The sequence below is a fragment of the Toxotes jaculatrix genome, chromosome 1 (genome assembly GCF_017976425.1).
Source record: "Toxotes jaculatrix isolate fToxJac2 chromosome 1, fToxJac2.pri, whole genome shotgun sequence".
Classification (NCBI taxonomy): Eukaryota; Metazoa; Chordata; class Actinopteri; family Toxotidae; genus Toxotes; species Toxotes jaculatrix.
The window spans coordinates 30,114,361-30,138,181 of NC_054394.1; the positions used below are offsets into that span (position 1 = coordinate 30,114,361).

Consider the following 23,821-nt stretch of genomic DNA (forward strand, 5'->3'; position numbering starts at 1 on the left):
GTAGTTATGATTTAAACAAAAAAAACTTTCAAACTTTGACAGAATAGGTCAAAGTTAAGAGATGAAAGGTTGACACTTTAAGTTGAACCAAACGTCTTACTTACTCTGAGTAGTTTTGACTGACAATGTGAGAAAAACAAAAGCACACACTGTGCCTTTACCGATGCCATGGTCACTATGCAGAGCAGTGACCCTTCTCCAACGTTAAGGACCAACATCCCGCTGAGAAAGCAGAGGAAAAATCAGTTTTCTTGAGATTCTGTCCGCGGTGTGTCCCTGACGCTTCGGTCTCAGTCTCCCTCGTCTCGTTCTGTTGGTTTTTCAATGGTTTTAATTGGGAAAAGCATCATTCTGCTGTTTGCTGCGGCAGCAGCAGCAGGTGTTACTTTTCCCCGAGGACATTCTTCTGATGGGAATTTACAGGGCTGAGTCGCTTTAAGTTAACTGCTGAAGTTAATTAGACGTTATTTTTTTTTCCGTTTAAAAGAGTGAATAAAAAAACGTATTTACTATTTCATGCTGCAATTATTTTTAGATCTGGTTTGATTCCCCTAAACCTATGAGCAGTAAAGGTGCAGAAAATAACAGGACTGTTCTTCTTCTCCTTCTCCTCCTCACATACACATTTCCCAAGTACTAAGTAGTTCTCAAGATTTTTTTAAACCACGGCACCTCTTTCTAGGGATTTTATTTCATCACACCCTCTCTCCACCCCCATGGTTCAGCAAAGGTTTAAAAAAGGAATAAAGCAGCAGAACATGACTGAAATAATACAGGAGTTTCAGGCCACATCGCTGTGCAGACGTACAGATAAATACTGAAATTCAACTAAAGAATGAATACAAATTAAGTATGCTAGTTAGTTACATCAAGGTACCCAGGCACCCTTCATCGATCCGAAGGCACCAACTTTGGGAACCTTTGCTACAAGTTGCAGAGGCTCCAGTGTAACACAGGTAACCCCATTAACAAATGCGTAACTGAATGATTGTGCAGCCTCCGCTGGTCCAACACTACAGTGTTAAACCATTTTAAGATTTGGTTAAAAGCAGCCCACACACTGCATTTACTAAAAAAATTAAAGGAAATAATTATGCCTATCTTGTAATTCTGACTTAACATAATTGCAAGATCCATATTTTAAAAACTACAATATATGATAATTATTATATTATTATTAAAATTTATCCGGTAATTTTCGGAGAGGGAGGTAACATCCATTTTTTTCTTTGGTTGATTCGTTGCACTTCCATGAAAGAAAAACCTTGAGACTGATTCAAAGCACGAACAGTGCAGGGACGGTGAAACTGCAGCCGATCATTTCTACAGACTGAACGTTTGCTGATATTCTGAACAAGTGAGACTCTCCTGAATTAAACAGGACAAGCTAATTACATGAACGACCTTCTGTAAGTCAGCTGAGGATCGTGGTGGTTCGATCTTTGAAATACTTCTAAGCTCCATAAAGAACTGTTGCACAACAGCTATAAAGTGCAAAAAGAATATTTCACCTCCAGAATAGTTTCTTAGCCACAGGGAATAGTCTGATGTTTTCAAAGGGTTAAGAGATTTAACATAAATCTGTGGCCTTTCTTAACCATCTGCCGCCTCACTCAGGCTGTCTTCACAGCTGGTGCCACTTGGAGGATTTCATCTGCACGGCAACACTGAACTGAACCAGGCCGGTGCTGTAACAGTTAAACTGGCAGTATGTTCCAAATAAAACTGAATGTGGGCCATTTGTTTAGCTACTGTTGAATGCACCTCTGCAGGCAACAAGCAGAGCACTGAAAGCAGATGGAGGTCGCTTCGTTCCGAGCTTGCCAGTCTAAAAATCACAACAAGCATCCCACACAGGACACAGAAACAGAATGTGGCCAATCACATGAGATTATTCACCAGCTGCAGGTGAGCGTGTGGTGGAGCAGTGAGTGCAGCTGAGTGCAAAAAAAAAAAAGTAGAGAACGAGAAAAGTAAGAGAGAGGCAGTCAGATTATTTTTAAGCATTATCGTCACACCTCGAGGTTTGGATCACTGTGAGTGTCTGACATAAACAAGTCATAAAATAAGCCCTGAGCAGAGAAACATGGCGGTGCTGCAGAAGAGGATGTCTTACAGTTATACTGAGAGGCATCATCTGATAATCCCTCTGTTGCTGCACTAATCCGTCTCCTGCAACATCCTGAAAATCTCCCAGACATAAATTCGTCCTACAGAACCAAACTCTGAACTCCTTCCCCAGCGTGCCAAAACTCTAAACCTGAACCTCTCTGTAACCCCAAACCAAAAAAAGACTGGGTCAGAACCTGGTATATGGCTGGACCATATATACCCAGCACCCAGCAGAAAAAGTATGAAACAGTGACTGAAACGTTGCAGATTAAGACATGCAGTCACTTCCGAGACATGTCCAAGCTGCTGCCTGGATAAAATCCTGACTTTATGACAAAATCAAAATTATCAGGTGCACCTGAGGAGGGAAAGCCGACCTCAAGCTCACGGGGCAACACTGACAACTCTCTTCATCAGAAAGTAGCTGAGGTTTATCCTAAACATCAGCCAATTCATTCTGAAAAACCGTACAATCCAGGCTCTCAGAGCCACCAGCCTGACTGCAGACTTCTCTTTCTAGCTTTCAACATCTTTCAGTTACTAGAGAGAGGAGATGCAATGGAGGTATTGATGTTGCCTAGAACACGGTACCACAACACGCTAGCCTGTGGTCCACTGTTCTCGCCCTGCTACAAAGCTGCAAACATAGCTCCTGCAATGCAAAAGCTACTGATTCAGTCAGTGAGGCAGATTCAATACACTCAGGTCCTTTAACATTTGCTTCATGAACTCATCTTCAGTTTACCAGAGAAGCTAAAACATGGAATTAAATGGATGATCCATAAATAAGTAGATGAATCTGTCTCCTGCTTCTTCCCTCCTATGGCTTTCTCTCTGCATGGTTGTTGAATATCAGATAAAAAGTAAGATGGCGGCTCCAAAAAGAAGTTCTTTGATTCTGAGGAACTGACACCAGAACCTCACCGCTGATGTTGTACATCACAGAAACTCGTCCTGCTGTGCTGAAAATATCTCAGCGAATGAAATATCAAAGAAAAAAAAACGGAATCAAACAATAAAATCAGGTCAAGAAATGCAAGATGATTCTCTGTGAGATGCTTGTTGGCGTTTAAATCTGGCACTGAGATTTTTCCGCAACCCTACGGTCACATTTTAATCCCAGACCAGCTCCTTACATGACTGGCATTAGTGTATTTGGTCCTCGTAATCACACACATAATGAGCAGAGGCAGCAGTCAGCCGGCCCAGTCTGCTGCCTCGCTCGTGTCTCGTCTGTCACTGGTGGATCGAACCCTGCCGTGCTTCCTGGCGAGACACCAGGTTGCTGCCATAGCTGTTACTCTTCCTTCCTCTCTCGCTCTGTTTCTTTTTTCCTTCTCTGCCTCTCTACAGTCAAACTGACAGGACTGAGAAAGCAATCTTTCTGCTTCAGGTTTTTTTTTTTGTATTGTGGCAGGAGAAAGAAGATGTTTACAGGATGGATTAGAGTTCACAGAAACAGATCTCCTCTGTTGTTTGGTTCAGCTGACAAGCCTGGCTTACACCGCGAAATCTTTCTTTCTTCTGTATTCCTTCTTTCTTTCCGTCTTTCTTTCCATCCCTGCCATCCATCCACTCCCCAGGCTGGACCATGTGTCTACAGTTGAGCAGGCAGCTGACAGCACGGTGACAAGTGCTGAGGATAGAAGGATGAGAAGCAGTGGAGGGAGGGAGGAAGAGGGACTAATGAGAGGAACAGCAGCAGCAGGGGTCTGTCACTGCACCTCCAGATAACAGCCCCCCCGACTCTCTTTGATATCTGTCCCAAGTGACCAGGTCGCTCCATCCTCAGCTTGTACCAGTGAGGTGGGGGCAGGAGTGCTTATTAGCCACCCCCTTTTTTTTCTTCCTTTGTGCACTTGTGTAGGGAGGAGGAGGGGAAGCAGGGCGGGTGGTGTCGCATGGATCAAAAAGCCAAAGGCAGAATCAAAAGAAGATCCAATCATGAGAAAGGATGGGCGGCTGAAACTCTCCACCCAATGCCTACTACTACTAACCCCCAGTGTTACTGTGAAAAACACAGAGTGGTGTTCATGAGGAGCTGCAGGAGGCTGCAACAGGAGGAGACTGATTCAGTGCATTTAAATATGTCCATCTGAGTATATGGATGGATGGACCCTGTTTTTTAGAATACAGCATCACTTTTTCACATATATATGTTGAAAATATGGATATGAAGGAATCCTTGTATCAATATTTGAAAAGCAGGAATAATTCCTTCACAAAAACACGTGAAATTTAATTTTTCACATTTGATTTTAAATATTTCACATGCGAAACATCTGAAAAACCATGTGTGAAACACCAGATGTGAAACTGTTGTTTTCACACATCATGTCCAACACCTGTGAAACTGATCTGTAAGAACTGGAACGCCCTGCACTATTAGATAATACATTATTTTATGTATTTCACATTTTAAATATTAATACATGTGCGCATTAATAACATAATGAATGTCAGTACAGAAAATCTCTATGTACAAAGAGTGTAGTTCAGGAGATATTTCCTGACTATGTGTATAAATATACAACATGTAATAATAATACATACACCTCTACTATATTTATAGACTGTTCATAATAGAAATATGAAGGGTTCATTCTAAGCTAACACTGATTCTTACTTTCAGGTGATTATACACTAATGAAAACATAATTATGAATAATGATATTAATATTCCATTTTGGCCTACATGCTTACATGCTGAAATGAATCTCAAATCATAAATCTGATCGATGGACAGTAAATTATGAATCTTGGACCAAATGATGTAAACTTGGATTATTGTGTAATTTACTGTGCACCGTGGTAAATTAACCGGCACCTTAACCTGCATGCGCACACTGTTTTGGTGGTTTGGGTGGCCATGGCGACCATGCTGACTTCGTTATATTTTCTGGTAGGAGCTCAGATCTCAGCCTCGGCTGCGGTCTTTCACTCACTCACTCACTCGTCTTTCACATTAAAGAGGAGCAGACACTGCTTACAGCTCACAGAGTGTCCTGATTGTCTTAGCTGGTGGAGGGGCTACCCATGGTGTCTTTATTGTTGTTCAGAGCAGCGAAAATATGAGAACAGAAAATGGAACCTCAGATGAGTTCATGCAAAGCAGGTCCCTGAATAAAATCCCAGTCATCTCTTCAAAATCTATTTAAGGATGACAGTTTAAGTGAGCACAGGAAACGCGGAGCCAAATTTTAATCCTCCCTTTTCCACTTTGTCCCAGATAAAATATTACGAGTGCTGTTTTTATGAGGAAGTTATTTTTTGTACATCTCAAAACCTGGATTCAAAAACCGAGGCAGTGTGAAGAAAAGCATTATATATTTATAAATACAAACGTTGAGGGTCACAAAAGGTATTTTACTTCAGACTCCAGTCTGTCAGCTCTCCTGCCCAGAAACTTTAGACTCCTCTGGGGCTTTGTCTGCACACATGGCTGATTATCTGACCTGTGCAATACAAAGGTCAGTGGGAATGTACTCTCAAGACATTTTTCTACAATAGAAATCTTTGCTCCATCAACAGAAAAGAGCGTAATCATTCAGGATCACCCCGTGATTTCAGGCGTCTACACTTTCATTTCCCCTCTTAAGGCTGCACAACCTGATAATGGACATAATCATAACACTAGACTGAGCGCTTTGATGTCCATCCTCAGTCGAAGTGCACATTTTGATATTGACTTCTTGTCAGAGGTGTGAACTTTCATGTCCACCCTCCCTCAGAAGCCAGTACTTTGATTTCGCCATCCCAGCAGGTAGGGGGCCAACTGAGGCGGCTTCAGAACATCAGTCACACCCTCCAGCCTTCACGGGAAACAGAACGGCCTCACTGATCACTGAGGAAACCTTCACGTGCTGGGATTTTTCTGTGCACGTAAGGGCAAGCACATTCAGATGTGAGCGATACTAATTTATTAGCGTTTTGCATCAAATTGATTGGAGGACGTGAGAGAGAGGGACTGGTAATAAGCCGTGGGAGGGATTAGGTGTGGAATCAGTCATTGAGTCCCTCTGAAAGAACCAGGTAAAACACATATTGATTTTTATTCTTTTTCAAACTGGCTACGCTCGATAGATGTGAAAGGGCACAGAAGTCTGCCGGGGGGTTGGAGCTTACTATGTGTCCTACAGTGAGTGAACCATTACCACAGATTGAGTGGACTGTGACGTCGTCCTAATGCCAGACAGGAAGCTGTTTGGATGGAGTCTTTTGTCAGAATACAGAAGATCTCTAAAATCTTAAAAAGTAAAAAAGAAGGTAGACAACATTTTTTTTGTGCTTTTTTTTTGTGTTATTAAAGGATAATTCCGGATCATCACTGCTTAGGTCTTATTTCCATCATTTCTGTAACCAGTATTGTACTCACCAAATTTATTGTCTGGGGATGAGTAGTCAACAAACCTCCAGGTTTGGCTAAATGTATCTGGAAGAAGAAAAAAAAGGAGGGTGAACTTTAAATGATTACCAAACTCTGGCTCACAAACATCCACCACAGAACCAATCTCCTTGTTCAGCTTTGGTATGCTTGCTTTTGGATTCTCCTCAAAATGAAAGTGCTTGAAGTGCACGCCAACTGCCTAAAACTGTTGGCCAATTCATCCTCTGGGAACCATGAATGTAGATGTGGGCATCATTTCAATGGATAAGTAAAAGCTTAGATTTAGCTTTAAAAGACTGTAATATTTCCGTGACTGTGATTTCTCTGACTCCAGTAAATAACTTGCCAGAATGAGGCACATGCACGCACATATTTTAAGCTTAAAACACAATGAGCACCATTTTTCACCAGTGTTCAATAATCACAGGCAGAAATCTACTGCTGAAGACAGAACTTTTTTTTTTCACCCACAGTAGCAGCAACCTCCCGCTCATTACTGTTGCTATCACAACAGTTTCAATTTAACTGTATAATATGGACCAAGGTCAGACAACAGAGCAGAAATTGCTGAAATGTATTCTGGAAAAAGTGCTTCATGTGGAGGCAGGAGGCTGAGGGGAGGAACAAGGTGGAGGGAAAGCACAGTGTACAGTGTCTGTTGTTTGGTTCTTGTCCAGGACATTTGGACCTGGAATGAAATAATGACTGTGTGGTTAAAGTGTCGACTTTTCAGCCATAAACTTAGTTGAAAATCTCATGAACCAAACAGAAACTGAAGCCATATTTTAGACTCTCTCGAAATCTGCTGCACCTGAATTTCTTTGCCTCTTTGAGGATGTGAAAACAGGTTGTGAACACAACACTCACACATCATCACCTTTGTGATGAGGAGTTGTGTATTTACACATCCAGCAGTGATGGATCAACATCATCATGTATACGGAGTGGTGTTTGTGTCCATCTGATGAGTCTAAGACCAGTGTTTCCTCTCTTTTAGCTCTGTTTTTGGTCTCCACCACCTCCTGAGGGAAATATCTGGCTCTTTAGCTGCTAAATGCTCCACTATGTTTACCAGCTGCTCTCTGACTGTGTGTGTCTGCTGTGTGCTGCTGAGCAGGTCGTGGACAGTGGCTTTTTTAGGGATTTCTCTTTGAAAACAGCTGCCTGCCGCAGCTATGAAAGCAGCGAGAGTGAATCAGAACAGTAAAGCTGTCGTCCAGACAGATAAACACAGATCTGAAAGTCACCATAAGACTCCACAAAGTCCAGCAGCAGATTCAGGTGATAATTCTCTGCAGGTTCATCGCTACATGGAAACCACTTCACATTTTCATTTGGTAGTGTTATTATAAAAATATCGCCTATAACCTGCTACAAGCCCTACACTGTCACTCCATACTAACAGTATGGAGGCAAATACAAGATGAAAGTCAGCATTTCAACCTCACAACACAATGAAAACGTCACTGTCCAAATACTTTCTGACAGATTGTAGATTCTAGGAAATAAAATGTGCATAGTTCATCAAAAATATCTCCGAGGTCACAGTTTGATGCTGTTTGACAGTGAAAGAGGACAGACTCTGCTTTAATCTGCAGTAATATCCTTGTTGATGGCTAAATTCATAAGGAGAAAAGGAAAACCATTATAAGGCATAAGCACAAAGTTAGTTTCCATGGCCTTCAGCATGTCATGTTGCTGCTTATTCATGTAGCTTGACGAGTGTCCGTGCTGCTTTAGACAAAGTGTCGAAGGCTGTGATTATTTTCTCATCAGGATCAAGCATCTCTCTCTCAGCAGTCGACGAACTGGACTTGATCTCACTGATTTTATGTCTGTGTGGCTTTCAAGGCTTCGTGCCATAATTCTAACAAAAGTTATTTTCAAAGGGGCTTTTATTCAGTTGGCAGTGGGAGAGGAGGAAGTGGCAGCCTCCACCACTCCCCCCTTTTGTTGTGAGGAGAGGAGGGAGGGAGGGGGGGTCTGGCCTTGAGCTGGAGCTTCACAATGGTTGTTTGTCCAAACTCATAAAGCAAAAGATGTTTCATCCTTTGAGAATGGGTAAACATGGGCCTGAATGGAGATTTATGCTTTCAGTATCATGTTTATGAGCCTGGACACAGTCAAGTCGATTTTATTTATATAGCAGAAGTTATCTCAGGACACTTTTTCATTTAGAGAAGGAGGAAAGAAAACATAGCACAATGAGCTCCATTTAGAGATGCATAGTAATAATAACCACAACAACAACAACAATAATACAGTTAAGTAACTACAGTTAGTAAGTACACACTGATTTATATTTGTGTTGTTAGGAAAAAAACTCAGAAACTGAAAAGTCGTTTACAGACGCCAACATCCCTCAGTTTTCTGGACAGTCTAACAAAAGTTATTAATTCTTGATTAGAGAGAAAATGTTCCGCACTGAGTCAGTTTATTTTACAGGTCCGGTCGGTGGAGATTAGGTGGAATATCTTTCCAAGTATAAAAGGCAGAAAATTACAGCAAACAAAAAAACAAAAAGTTTATCCGTCCATAACCTCTGTGCAGCGTCTCAGCTGATTTACTAGCAACCTCACTCATTTTACTACACAGAGCACCACATACAGACTGTTGCCATTTCATTTTTTTCCCTGTGTACAAATTAAATGAATAAGACACAATATTAATTAATTAATGAACTGCTAAGGTGTTGGCAGCCAGAACTAGGATGGCTGTTGTCTCCTGCTTCCAGCTCCACACTTAAGATTTATTTCAATCTTTTCATTTAACTGTTGTAGAGGAAGCAAATTAGCATAGATCCATCATGTTAAACTATTTCTCTAAGACACACCTGAAAGCTTTAAGCTGAAATGTTTGGTTTCAGTGCAGGCAGGCAGTCGTGCTCCACTATACAACAGAACAATAGTTCTCTCTGTGCGGCTTTGATCTAATGAGAGAGAGGGAGAGGAAGAGGGAGGCGGGCAAGGGGGGGGTGGGAGATAGAGAGAGGGTGAGGTTTTCAGGGAAGTGGAGAGGAGAGATGGATTTACACTTGGATCACGCTGAGAATGAAACAGCTATTCCAAGAACTGATTTTATTTTGGCTCGACCGAGGCATGTAGCTTTGAAGAGTGACACCAAAACCATTTTTTACAGTTACTGCTTTCTCATTCAAACTAAATTAGAGCACTAGCTGCACTAAGTTCACTTAAAAATATCTGTACCACTTTCTGACAAGGCACCATGCATGAAAGGTTGATAGGCTGTGATTAATTGCTCTTTATCGTTTACTGATGCTTTACAGATCACTCATAAGCCATAGATAAGAACAGTTGTTGGGTTGCCAGACTGTGGAAAATCCTCCTCTCCAATCGGCTGTTTGGCCACTTATTTTCTGGAAAAGAGCTGCAGGACAACCAGACCAAAATCCATTTATAATCTGCTGCCAAACACGAGTGGAAGGGAGACAGCAGTGAGTGCGGTTAGTCTGCAACTGAGCTGTAAATTGGGAGGGGCTATTTTGGCTGCCCCTGGTCCTGTAAGTAAAGGTCACATTCATTTATCCCACAGAAAATGTGACTCCCAGCTGGAGCCGTAACAGACTGGATCGGCCTGAAACTCTGCCCATTAAACCGTCAGTACAAATCATTAACAACTATCTCACAAAATATCTGGATCTACTATAAAAGTCAAAGGTGCAATCTTGTGTTCATACAATTCTTGGGGGACGAGTTAACTGCAACTCTAAAGGTTTATTTTGGCACGAGACAACCAATCAATGAGCTTAAAATTCTGCTACAGCAGTCACTAACAGCAGGCGGGATCTAAGGATCACAGTGTTGAAAAAAAACTGAAAACACAATCTGCATCTTAAATCAGTTCACCTTTAAATTCTGGGTCAATCATGGGTAAATTCAGCAACTACAGTGCTGCGTTGTACATTTCAGCTGAAATGACAAAGCACTGCTTGCACTCTGCATCGCACTTTGGCTGCTGCTTCATAGCAACAGCACCTGAGACTCAACGGTATTTTAGTGTGTAGACCCATCTGTCCACAATGATGGACAAAACATAATTTCTCAGAAATTAAATAATTTAAACTAGAGGCCATAACATAGCCCCATAGGGTCGTTACAGAATCTGGGAGAGTCTCGTGTTGTACGTTAACACTGCGGATAAAAACACATCCAGTCATTCCATTGCCAACATGATGAATGTAAACCTAACATCTAGCTCTGATTTGGTCTCCACCAACTGTTGAGAAAAATATTTATCTCTTTAGGCGTTAGATGTTCCACTTTCTTCACCAGCTAGCTGCTGAAACGGCTGCCTGCTGCTGGAGGAAACTGGGTGATAAAAGCAGCGAGTCTGAGCAGAAAACTCCAAATCCCCATGGAATCGACCTCTCACTTCAATCTTAGCAGTTGGGAGACACATTCAGGAGCGCCCTGTTACAGTTAAATGGACTCCTGTGACATTTAAATGATGACACTGCAGTGGGAGGAAATATGAAAACATATTAACAGGTTCTCGGAGCAGACTTTGAAGGTAATATAAACTGGTAATCCTCAGCCGGCCGGTGAGATTCAGAGAGTGGTTGTTTTGAGTCAGTCTGAGGGCTAATGTGTTTGTTATCACCTAGAGCAGATGGCCCAGCATGGAGGAGAGATTCACTCACACACAGAACACACACACACACTTGCACAACCATGAAAGCATTGTCACGCATGCATGTATACACATATACTATACTAACACATGAGCACAGGAAAAAAACACATTTCCATAAACTACACTACGTGCACATGAACTCATCTACACTCACACACTATCCCCTAAAGAGGACATGTACACATAAAACACAAAGCTAAACCCGCATATGCACAAAATGCACCTTTCATCAGCACACACACGCACAGATTCACACACACTGCCACACATTTCCTCAGAAACACACACCTACAGCAACCTACGCAGCTAGAACTACGCAAACACGCACATTACCACCCACACGACAAAGTTATATAGGCCACACACACATTTACTGTACATCCAGTCAAACAGCAGAAACACAGCCAAACAACTTCCCACATCTAAATCCACTCTCACTAAAAAAAATGTGGGAACATTTGTTCAGCTTTCTCTCTCATCATCTACTCCTTCTCTTCTTTCTCCTGCCTCCTCCTCCTCCTCTCCCTCCTCCCGTCCTCCTTTTCATCCCCATCTCAATCATCAGTTATTGATCTACCTCCAGGGAGGAGAAATCGGCCTTTCTCCTCCCTCTATTTTTAGACACAGGGTAGATCTCAGGGAGCGCCACAACCTGAGAGAGAGAGAGATTGAGAAGAAGCACAGATGCAACCGATACCATGAGTTGGTGCTTAATTTGATGGCGAGGCGATAAAAGAGTCGAATAAGGAGGGAGCCTGTAAAGTAATGAACCTGCCTATGTTCAAGGATGTTTGGTTCACTGTGGTGCAACCGATAACACGGTGAAGACACCCACGCTCGTATGCAAATGCAGCGCAGTTTTTCATATTTTTGCATTCTGTTTCAAATTGAAGAGGAAGGTGGTGGCTTCAGGCGTCCTTGAGTCTGAGAGACACTGGAATGCGTGAAGGTCAATCTAAAAATAAGGCTGGTTTTGAAACCCTTGATAGGCTGACCTTTGGGAGACAAAAGAGCTTCAGCTGACAGGTTTCTGCTGGCTTGAAACACACCTATAACTAACGGTGTGCTCAGACACAGTCCCTCTGTCTCTCCGCTGCTGTCTCCCACTGTCTTTTTTGTTGTGAGGGCACATCAATCCATTTAGCCTGAACAGGCTGACTCCGAATGTCAAACACCGTTTTAATCACAGTCACAGAGATTCTGTAGATACTAGAGACCAGATGACAGCGCTTGACGGCTGAAATAATTATCCTGCTGGTGAGGGAGAGATGACTGCTGTATTAGTAAATGTATGTATGACCAACTGTGAGGAGACCCTAGAACAGACCCAGGGCTCAATAGGGAGCAAGAGATATCCCATTCTGCTTGAGCCCCCCCCCTCCCCCCCACCCCACCACCACCAGCACCACCACCACCAGCAGCACCAGCAGCACCAGGAGGAGCTGGGTAAAGAAGCAGTGAGAAAATAGACGGCGAGTGAATTGTCTGGAGATGAGTAAAAAAAAAAAAAAAAAAACTTCAATTAAAAATCTAAATCAGACAAATATTTCAGTTCATGGACATAATCTGTTTCCTCTTTAAATCACAAATAATAGACTCATCCTTTGTCTTGGCAGTTGGACATCATAGACTACTAGTGTCTCACATTAAGTTCATAAACCATAATCTGCTCGACAGTTACTGGCTCGCATTTGCAAATGAGAAGAGAGTAGCACCACTGAGAGGGACAAAATTAAAATATAATAACCACTCCTGTTGGAACAAGCACCATCAACATCTTTCATCAAGGCAATTAACTTGTGCAGGTTCCAGTGAAGCTGCTCAGTGGAAAAGAGTGTGGTTGTGCTGAGAGGCTCACAAGAAAGTATTATGTTTGGATTCACAGAAACACAATGTTGGAGTCATTCATTCAATACAAAACATTTGTAAATAAGTAATAGTTTACAAAATTAAACTAACTAGGTTCATAATTTCATGGCGTGATGCATAATCTTCACCAGCAACAGCCTCAGTCAGTTCTGACTCCTGAGTAACTGACGTAGAACAAGGTGTATGTGTTTAAAAGCCAATTTACAGTGAGACTGGAGATCACCCTAACCTGTGACCATGTTTGGCAAAGACTGATGAGGACAACTGGACCAGTTAGGACTTTCCTAAACCAAACCAAGCCAAGTTGTTTTCGTGCTTAAATCTAAGCATGCCTTTGCCCTAGCATTGCCACATCATAAAAGCAGTGTTTATTTTTCAACTGTGATTTTTAAAGTTTAATGTATCTGTTTCCTGTTTACATAAGGACGCCAATTCAGGAAACGCTCCTATGCGTCGTATCAGAGGAGAGAGACTAATGATCCATATGGTTGTTTAGTCTGAAGAACTTTCTGCCTTAATCCTAACACTGTTAGTTATGAACTTACTGTAACGTCACTCTCATATGCTGCGGACAAAAGCATATACTGGCTAAACCATCTAAACTTATACAAGTCAATCCAAAATTAAATGTAATAAAAACTGCGTATTACAAAACAACATAAATCTAAACTGAAGAGTGGAACTTTACTTTACTCTATAGGACACGAGAAAGTGACTAATGAGCCAAATTTTTTAAAATGCTTGAACAGAGTGTTTTTTATACTTGCACGGACTAATTCTGCTCTACTCCTTTCTATTCTGCTCTGTTCTGTGGCTCCTCTCTGTGCTTAACTCCCACGGGTGCTCATTACGGAAGAGGTTTGTTTGATCTAGTCTTTCATTGCTGTTTGAACCTGAAGCGTCACACCCTCTAAGGACTACAGTCTATCAACATGACTAGTTAAAACTGCTGCCATTACACAGACAAACAAACATTATTTCTCAGTGCAAGCTGCCATTGTGTGAACAAGTCTTGCTGCTGCATTGTAAATTTTAGAATATGGGGGGAAAAAAAAGTCTGCTCTAATTCATGAAGGAAAATTATAACATCTGCAGCGAGCTGGTACTGCAGCATATTTTGCTCTTGCAGAATGGATTTCTTCCCCCGCTGCAGTGGGACACGTAATCAGACAAAAACCATCAGTTATGCCTCAGTGCCTTAAGTACAATTAACCGCTATAATTGGTTTCCGTTTACAGAGGTGGATTAAGTATAAATATACAAGAAGAGCATTTAGTTTCAATGGTAAATAACTTTGAGGATTCTGCAGCTGATGCATCGCGACTGTGAAAATAGATTTAGTGCACAATTAAGACAAAAAAGGAAAAATAAACAACACGTTAGACAGTAAAGTGAATATCATCACATGACGATGTACTGGTTCAGGGGTGAAGATCAGGTTGCCAGAATCAAACTTGGTGTGAAAAGCAGGAATTCATCCCAATGACACTAAATCATATGACAACCACTAAAACTCCTCATAAGACAGCTTAGTCCGACACATGCAGGTTTCCCAGAAACAGGAACATCAAGACATCGTTTCCAGCAAGGTGTCCAAACACAAACAACCACATCTACCACAAACAAAAGAGAAAAGTTAATAATCCTGACCGTACTGTTTGACTGTATGTCGAGAAACTACACTGAAATCTGTGGTGTGCACTGAACATGGAGGCGGCTCCTCTGGGTCTGGTACCTCTGTACATGATCCGCTGCGGCCTTTTGTTTTCTGGGTGCTGACAGCTCCACCTGTGTGTGTCTGCTTCCTGTTGGTTCATTAGAGGAGGACAATGGGACAATGAGAGCGCCTGTCTCCACAAATAAAAGACACATTAATACCTCCTCTACCGAGAGCGATCAGCTTGAATGACTTAAACAGAGCAAAGGGATTGTGTGTGTGTGTGTGTGTGTGTCTCTTTTACACACATTTGTTCAAACCCGTTTTGTCTGGGGTTTTTTTGATGTGCAAATGTATGCTTGCTCCATCATGTGAGTACTGTCCATCTATGTGTGCGGTTTTAGTGTTTAACCTCCAAACAGGTTACTGGTTTGCCAGGTGATCTGAGCTGCATCTCCACAAAAGTCACTTTCTTTCCTTTACAGTCCCTTTGACAAAAAAAAACTGCAGCCATCTCAAATTTTAAAAAGCTGTACATAAGTAATGAAACGCGTTTCTTATTTTTTAAATATTTCTGCAGATACGATGCTGCTCCCAGCGAGCGTGCTGATTGGCCTGCTGTGCCTGAGCCATGTGGGGGGCGTGGAGGGTTTTGCCCGTCTGTTGGACGACGTGGATCTACGCTCAGCTTTCTCGGTTGCACGCACCAACAGCATGGAAGGTGGACCTAAGATGACGGTGACCTTTGACGCTGTTTACGTCAACATCGGTGGGGATTTTGACCCCAAGGCTGGAGTTTTTCGCTGTCGTATCCCCGGGGCTTATTACTTCTCCTTCACAGTGGGGAAGTTTCCACACAAAGACCTGTCTGTGATGCTGATGAAGAACAGAAACGAGGTGCAGGCCATTGTGTACGAGGAGAACGCCGGAGAAGAGAGGAAGGTAGGTGGGAAATAAAAGATATACTAAACAAAGGTTACAAACTATGAAACCGCAAACTAAGTTCCCAGTTTGAGAAACAACAGAGCCAATCAGAGCATTTGTCGGTGGGACTAACGTTATCAGACTGGCATTGGTGAAGTTTCATATTTTCCTTACTGTCAATACATTCCATTTAAAGAACAAAACCTCTCTTCTATCTTATTAACAGGTATTATCTCTGAATCAAAGCCTGGTAACTTATTCCTCTGTGCCCCAGAGCACCATCAAACCACATCAATGAGCCACACTGGGTTACATTTTCCTTCATCACAATCAACAAACAGTCTGTAGTTTATTTTGATGCCGTCCCACATTCATCGTCCTGCTGCCCCAAATACTCACAAGAGCACAAAGTGTGGATTAATCTGCTGCTGAAAATAGGTCCCCATAAAAATGCACTATTTCCTCCTGTTTGAGAGCAGTTTGCTAAAAAACCTCAGTGACCAGCAGGTTTAGGAAATTGCTGAGCCTTTTGAAAGGCAAAAACAAAATATTTGTGACACATGTTTAAAGATTTATGTCTTCTCTAGGAATCAGTGTCTTTGGACTGAGTGCAACAGACAGGGTGTGGAAGACAGAAATTACTGAGAGACATGTGAAAAGAGAATTCAGAACAACTTGTGCGTTTGCGTGGAAAAATACAGCTCTTTCATTCCTTTACTCCTTGAAGCTATTCCAGCCAGTTAAATACATGCAAGTGTAACCCTGCCAACCTGCCTCTAGTGACTGAGCACCACAAGTAAGCTTTGATTAGTTAGCTGAATAGTGGACCAGTTTCTAGGTTCATGGAGGTAAATGGGTGCTGTTATAGCCAGAAAAGTGAAAAACAGACCCAAGGATGAACTTAAGTTGAGTTCATCCATTTCCATTTCCAGTGATATCAAAAAAACCTATCCTGCATAACAATATAAAACCCTTATTGTTCACTATCATAAAACTTGATCCCTTATGACCGTATCTTAGATTAAATCTATATTCTCAGGAACATTTTTAATCCATGTTAAATGAATTATGAATTGTTTTTAACTTTTAACCATTATGATTACTAGTTCTTTTCAGCCATCAACTACAACTGCAAATCGTACCCATGAATTTTTGTAACTTTATTCTTACATCAAGACCTAAAATACAATTCAATATGAAAACTATTTTACAACTTAAAAACTTAATTAAGGTCGTAAATTTTATCCTCACACATTTTATACCTTTTCTTACTCTCTTACTGAACATTTTTAACCAACCTTGTTGTACAGGATACTAATGATTTTCAACCTATTCAAAAAATACCTAATTCATTACAAAATCAAGCGATGCAGCTACAGTTCACACGGTCTTCATGTTAACATGTCACAGCAGCAACTATCGCATTTAGCATGTAGCACATTAGCTAGCGAGCAGACACATACGCACACGCGCGTAGTTCGCAGCGTGACGAAACGACACAGGCTACCGCCGTTAGCTACATTAGCTTAGCTGAAAATGACTCACCAAGACGGTCCAGTTACAGTAAACCCACATCGACAGGCTTCGGGTCGTCTCGGTCATTTCTGGCATAACTTCCGGTTACTTTTAAATGGTTAAAACTAACTTATGTGCAATAACCGATAAGCGTTTACCGCTCACTCGTTTGCATGAGTTTCTCTCGCTGCTGCTTCGATGTGTATAGCAGCGCAACTGCTACCTGACAGGGGGCGGGACTTATTTCCTCCCTCCTATAGCATTTCACCGTGTGATTGGACCAGTAACAATAAACGTGACAGACACATAATTCAACCAAATAACTTCACTACGTGAACCAGAAAGTAGCAAAATTAGGTTATGAAATATTTAGCAAAATAATTCTATTGGGGTTACATAAACGCACAACGTGATCTCTGTATTTCTCACAATCATTGCAACTAAACTTGAAATAACTGCTGCCATGGTAACTTTTCAGGTCAAAAACGGCTGTGCAGTGTTGGAGTGTGTTGCCTCTAACCACATTAATCTGTTACTCAGTCTGAACTGTCTGGATCAGATTTCACTGTCTCCCATTGTACTTTATACAACATGCTATCACCAGTGCAGGCTCCTGTGCTGTTTTCGGCCTGAATTCCCACTAACACATTGTTGGTTATGGGATTTTCATGGGATTTTCTAACAGTAAGATGGTGTTCTAACACAGGAAAACAATGGAGTTAGTGGCAGCAATTCATCAGAAATACATCAGTCACCACTGATGACTTGAAAATCAAATCCACTCCAGACGATGGTCATTCAGTCAGGATACCAGGATAATGACCCTGGATTCTCTAGAGGTAAAAAGTTAACACATCTCTCTTCAGGACTTGAGTTAAACAGACAGGTCTCCCAGTAAGGACAGCACCTGGTTCAAAAAAATGACTGATTCTGTTACAGGATGGATTTTTCCATCTAAAGAAATGTCAATCAGTCTCCAACAGTCTAACAGAAATATGGCTCTTATCACAGAGGGTGTGTTTGTGTTGGGTTGGGGAATGAAAGCAGAACAGAGGGGATTACAAACCAAATTCCCCTGAATGAAGGGCTACGTGAGGTAGATGATCGGATTATGTTTGGTGTCGGTGCCTTGGTGTAAAACAGACCCAGGTCTATCCCGTCGCTGGGATAATAAAGTCTGCTTCATTCCTCAGGTGCAGAGCCAGAGTGTCATGCTGCAGCTGGAGTTCGGTGACACCGTGTGGCTCCGTCTCCATGGTGACCCTCGCTATGCGCTCTACAGCAACACCGGACACTACACCACCTTCAATGGTTACCTCGTCTACCCCGACACCTACGACTACCAGACTCACCACCACCAGCACCATCCTTCCTACAGCTCCCAGCAGCCGCAGCAGGACAACATCCCCATGCTGAGTAGCAACCAGGCCACGGATCACGTCACGTCTGGATCGAGAGGTACAGTGGAGGAGAAGGAGCTGCAACCTAGAGAAGAAGAGGAGGAGGAGGACGACGACGATGAAGAAGACGAGCAGAGATCTGCTTTCTCAGTGGGGCGCACCCAGAGCATTGTGGGAGTTGACCAAGTGGGCATACCACAGCACCAGCCCGTCAGCTTTGATACAGCATTCGTCAACATCGGAGAAGACTTTAACATGACGGAGGGGGTGTTCACTTGCCGCATTCCAGGAGTGTACTACTTCTCTTTCAACGTGGGCAAGCTGCCGCAGAAGACGCTGTCCGTCAAGCTGATGAAGAACCGTCTGGAGGTGCAGGCGATGATCTATGACGACAGCCAGGGAGAGAAAGCTCTGCAGAGTCAGAGCCTGATGCTGTCGCTGAAACCAGGAGACACGGTCTGGCTCTACTCGCACCAGAGAGATGGATTTGGGGCCTACAGCAACCACGCCAAGTACATCACCTTCACTGGCTTCCTGGTTTACCCAGACTTCCCCAGCACCACCACCACCACCAGCAGCAGCCAGTCATATGCAGACAAGAAACCCTAGCTGCAGGGCACGGGCTAGGGACTGAACATTGTGGGGAGGAATTCATGCAAGATGGAAAAGTGTCCGAGTCCATCCACAGGAGGCGTTGTGTAGTTTCTGAGTTGTGTGCAAAGTGGAGAAAACTTGTGATGTAATGAACGCTGCTCCGTGGTCGTCTTCGACACTTCCTCTTCATATGAATTCCTTCACAAAGTCACAGGGACCTTGGACTGAGCACAGAGCTTAAATGAAAAGCTGTTCAATTTCCAGTTAATGGTTTCCCAGGATGATTTCATCTCACTTAAATGTGGAACCCTGAATGACAGTAATGTGAACTCTGATTGAATATTTCACTCTGTAATGAAAACTCAGTCATTACCTGCTCACCTCTGTGTCACACACAGACTCTCATTAACATCAGTACGACCACTGAAACGCACACGGATCACGTTAACGTACGTACGTTGAGTGTAGTGATTCAAGCCAAATAATCGATAAGTCAATCAACATAAAATTTGAACTACTATACTACTATACTAACTTAATAACGCAATCTAATTAAGAAAAAACAAAACATTATATATTATTATATAATATATAATATTATATATTTATATATAATTATATAAAACATTTCATGGTTCCAGCTTCTCAGATGTGAAGATCTGCTGCTTTTCATTGTCTTTCATTGTCAATAAACTGAATTATTTTGAGGATTGACAAAATAAGCAACTTGAACGTGTCACGTTGGTTCTTGGGAATTGTTCCAGCATTTCTCACTATTTTCTACAGTTCTATAAACCAATCAGTTGAATATTTGAGAACATAATCAGCTGATTAATTATTAATTTAGTTGCAGTTCTGTATAAAAACAGCTAAAACCAGCTGCAGTAAAATGTTGCTTACACATTAATGCATCAGTGCTTCCATGTCATTGGAATTTGCAGTACTGTTTGTGCACCCTGATCAAAGTATTGGTTTTTGATCAATTGATTGCACTGTGGGTTCACAAATATTTTCTGGTAGAAGAAGAAACTGAGCCCAGCTCCACGCTTGTGAATCGAAGCTGATTAAAATGAAATAAAATGATAATTCAGTCAGATTCTTAGCAATGATTAATGAAAATTCATGCACATTTTATGCTCTTTGTTAAGCTGTAGGCGAGACTCATTAACCACATATGTTCAATGAATATTTAACTGATATAAAGTTGAGGAGATAATCACAGAATTTTCATTTTTAAGTGAAATATTCCTGTAAGTGTATTTGTTATCCCTGTCAAAGAGTTGGTGTTTCTGCTCGTATGTAAAAAGTCCCTTTGTTTTCTTTATGTCTTTAGAGGCATGTGAAAATGGTATGAACTTTGTGTTTTGTGTCAAAATGAGTCTTTTTTCTTCATTTTGGAGCGTTTCTCGTCCCGAAACTCGGCCACAGCAGGAGCAGAGGACAACAGGACACAAGTGCAGACTGTATCCCCATCCAACTGCTGACCACATGCCACCTCTGAGCCTGCGGGGGTCCGCACCGTAATTTGATTTCTAATTCTAGCAGCGTTTAATTCATTTCTTCAGATGGCGAGCACTGCGGGGAAAACTGAATTGCTTCTCCGGGGCCACTGTAACATGCATGTCTGTTTAATTTCACACCGCCAGGAGAAAGACGATACGGTTCAAATTGCGATGAACCCTGACTTTATGAAATCACCTTCTCTGTTGGAGAGGCACCATGTGAAGTGATACTTCACTTTGATTGAACATTTACATTTTTTTTCCTTTATTTGACTTAACTGGATGTACATTTAGGAGAAGTACTCGCTTCTTTCTGATGTAAAAACACCAGACAAACATGAGTGTCAAACTGATTTTTTTTTTTTACATTACTCAGCAGAGGAGAACACTGTCATCAGTTTTATTAATTCAAATTATAATATCTAGTACTACAGTTTTAAAGCGATGATTTACATGATTTCTGCTGCTGTTTCAGTACAAAGTAAAAAAGAGTTTTGTCTGTGGTTCTCAAAGCACTGAAACATTACATTTAAAGTTACACTGATCTATATTTTTTGTGTAAACACTGGGCCAAATGAGAGAGGCTGTTTGTAGACAATTATCACCTGACTCTACAGTTATCTTCAGCTACGTGAAGACCTTTTTTAGCAACTTTTAGCTCCATGTTTTGGTTTTACAGCCCAAAATGTTTTGTTTTGTTTCTCTGAGTTTCACTGACGTTGCACGTTTTATACTGTCTAGTTTCTGTTTTATGAATGTCTCTCTCCTTCCTTCTTCCCTACCTGCAGTTTCTTTTTACTGTGAACAGGGTCTTGCTGTTAAAGAGCATGTATGCTCAGCCAACCTACCCTGTATAAATAAATAAAATAAACACATGAGGAAAGAATATATTAATAAAACAGTGAAATTAAATACCATCAAGTTATACCTGAAAATGTGGGCACAATGTACAGACAAAATTCATAAAAGTCTTCTCTGGAGACTAACAACAGACAGTCTCCGTCTTCACATGCTCACCAGGCCTCTCTCCACCACTCTGTTACTCATCAACAATTTCCTGTCCTTTGCAGCTGCAGTGACTTCTGAGGACGCAGCAAAATTTTTGGACAATGAAATGCTAATTTTTTCTTTCTAGAGTAAGAAATTATACTGTGAGTGTGCCTCATTTCAGATAATAATGCGTCCTGCCACAGTCTAACCCTCAGTGGTTTCTCCGTTTCGGCCTCAGTGAGCGGGCGGTGCACAGAGGTGGACTTTAAAACAGACCTGACCCAGTTAAACTATGACCCGTCTGCAAAGGTGATGCCCGTTAAACAACCAGTGAAATATCCTGCACAGAACTCATGGTGTGTAAAGTGACTTGAGCATATGACTCACTCAGAAGCTTGTGTGATGCATGCATGTAACTGAAAATACAATTAAGTAAAAAGATATTTTCATGAACAGCCTCACAGGCCCAGTCGACGCCTGTTAACTGTGTATTTTTTATTGATAAGTGAATTATCTGTGCAGTAATTGACAATATGTTGGATGTTTCTGGTCTGTGCTTCTTTCTTTCTGATGATCCCGATGAAAGATTGATCATTGTGTTTTAGAAACAGACATGGGTTAGAATGTGGTGGAAAACACTTCCTGGTTATTTGGCTTTTTGCACCAAAAGCACAAATTCGACCACAACGGGAAAAAAAATAATTTAAAAAACCCATTTTGACCCATGTCTCCTTCTCAGTAGTCTGACTCATGTTGACTCTTTGAAATGTTCTGAGTATTTCTTACATGTAAAATGAATGCTTCAATGAAAATGTTTGACAGAGTAACAGAATAAAAACAAAGAAACGTACAGTCTGGACTGTGCTTGTGTCAATAATGTGAACTCAGAAGAAAGAAACAGCATCCAGAGAAATTTACAGCTGCACAGCTTCATTCTTGATTTTATGTGCTGTGCTGCAGCACCATCTGCTGGGTGACCTCAGTATGGTAGACTGACTGACTGAGGGTAGAAATGTGCTCTAATTACTGAAATTCTGTTTTTTTTGGGTGAAAGATAAAAGTAAAAACCTTAAATCTTTCTGACAAACTAAAGAATAAAAACTATTTATCAAAATACTTTTGACTTAAAAATGTCAGAGCTGCTGAGGTCTGTTCAGATTATTTTTTAAAAGTTCAACTTATTTTTGTTAAATCTTTGAATTTCTGTGAATTAGAATGGAAAATGAACAACAATAGAACATATTAATAATGTACGTACACTTACTGAGTAGTTCGCTCTCAAACAGCCTCAGTTCTTCGTGGCATAGATTCCACAAGATGTTGGAAACCTTCCTCTGAGATTCTGCTCCTCACTGTCATGATTCATCACATCATCTCTGCAGATTTGTCAGCTGCACATTCAAACTGCCAACCTCCTGTTCAACCACGTCCCAAAGGTGTTCTGCAGGATTCAGGTCTGGAGACTGGTGAGGCCACTGAAGGTCACTGAACTCACTGTGATGTTCACGAAACCTGAGACGACTTTTGCTTTGTGGCACGGAGCATTATCAGGCTGGATGTAGCCATTCGCAGATGGTACACCATAAAAGGACAATACTCAGACTGTGACATTCAAACCACAGCCAAGTTCGCCAAATTCTGACCCCACCATCTGCAGCCTCAGCAGAAATCCAGATTCATCAGACCAGGCTGCGTTTTGCCAGTCTTCAGCTGTCCTGTTGTGGTGAGTCTGTGTCCACCTGATTGGATAATCGCGGGAACAAACAGGTGTACAGGTGTTCCTATTTCAGTGCTGGGTGAGTGTATAAATAGGGATGAAATAATATGAAATTATTAGAGAAATAAAATAATAACGAGAATGTCTTAGCTGTTTAAACATCTTCATTTAAACAATGAAAATGCTTAAACAGTGATTTATTTTCATTTTGTGCACCCTGGATAAAAGCTAGTTCAGTTAATGAACTATTACCTGTCAGTGGCTTTGTTTTTGTATCGCAGAGGATCTAATCTGAACCAGCTTAACAAGCCTCTGCAGCTCTCTGACACTTTGGAATATTTTAAATCAAAACAAGTTTTAATATAAATCGTTTTTACTTTGAAGTTTGTTAGTAAAAACTAAGTTTGGTAAATATTTAGATAAATATGGGCCCTCAGCTCAACCCCATCCAACACCTGTGGGATGAACAGGAACTCAGACTGTGAAACAGACCTTATCACA

At 41.5% G+C, this 23,821-nt stretch overlaps 1 protein-coding gene across 1 annotated transcript; it reads left to right on the top strand.

Annotated features, from left to right (window-relative positions):
• The first annotated feature begins 15,263 nt into the window (after positions 1-15,263).
• On the top strand, positions 15,264-19,232 carry c1qtnf4 (C1q and TNF related 4). The gene is made up of 2 exons (XM_041039622.1): positions 15,264-15,620; positions 18,311-19,232. The coding sequence occupies exons 1-2, from the start codon at positions 15,264-15,266 to the stop codon at positions 19,124-19,126; spliced, it is 1,173 nt and encodes a 390-aa protein (XP_040895556.1). The 3' UTR covers positions 19,127-19,232.
• Positions 19,233-23,821: the final 4,589 nt, after the last annotated feature.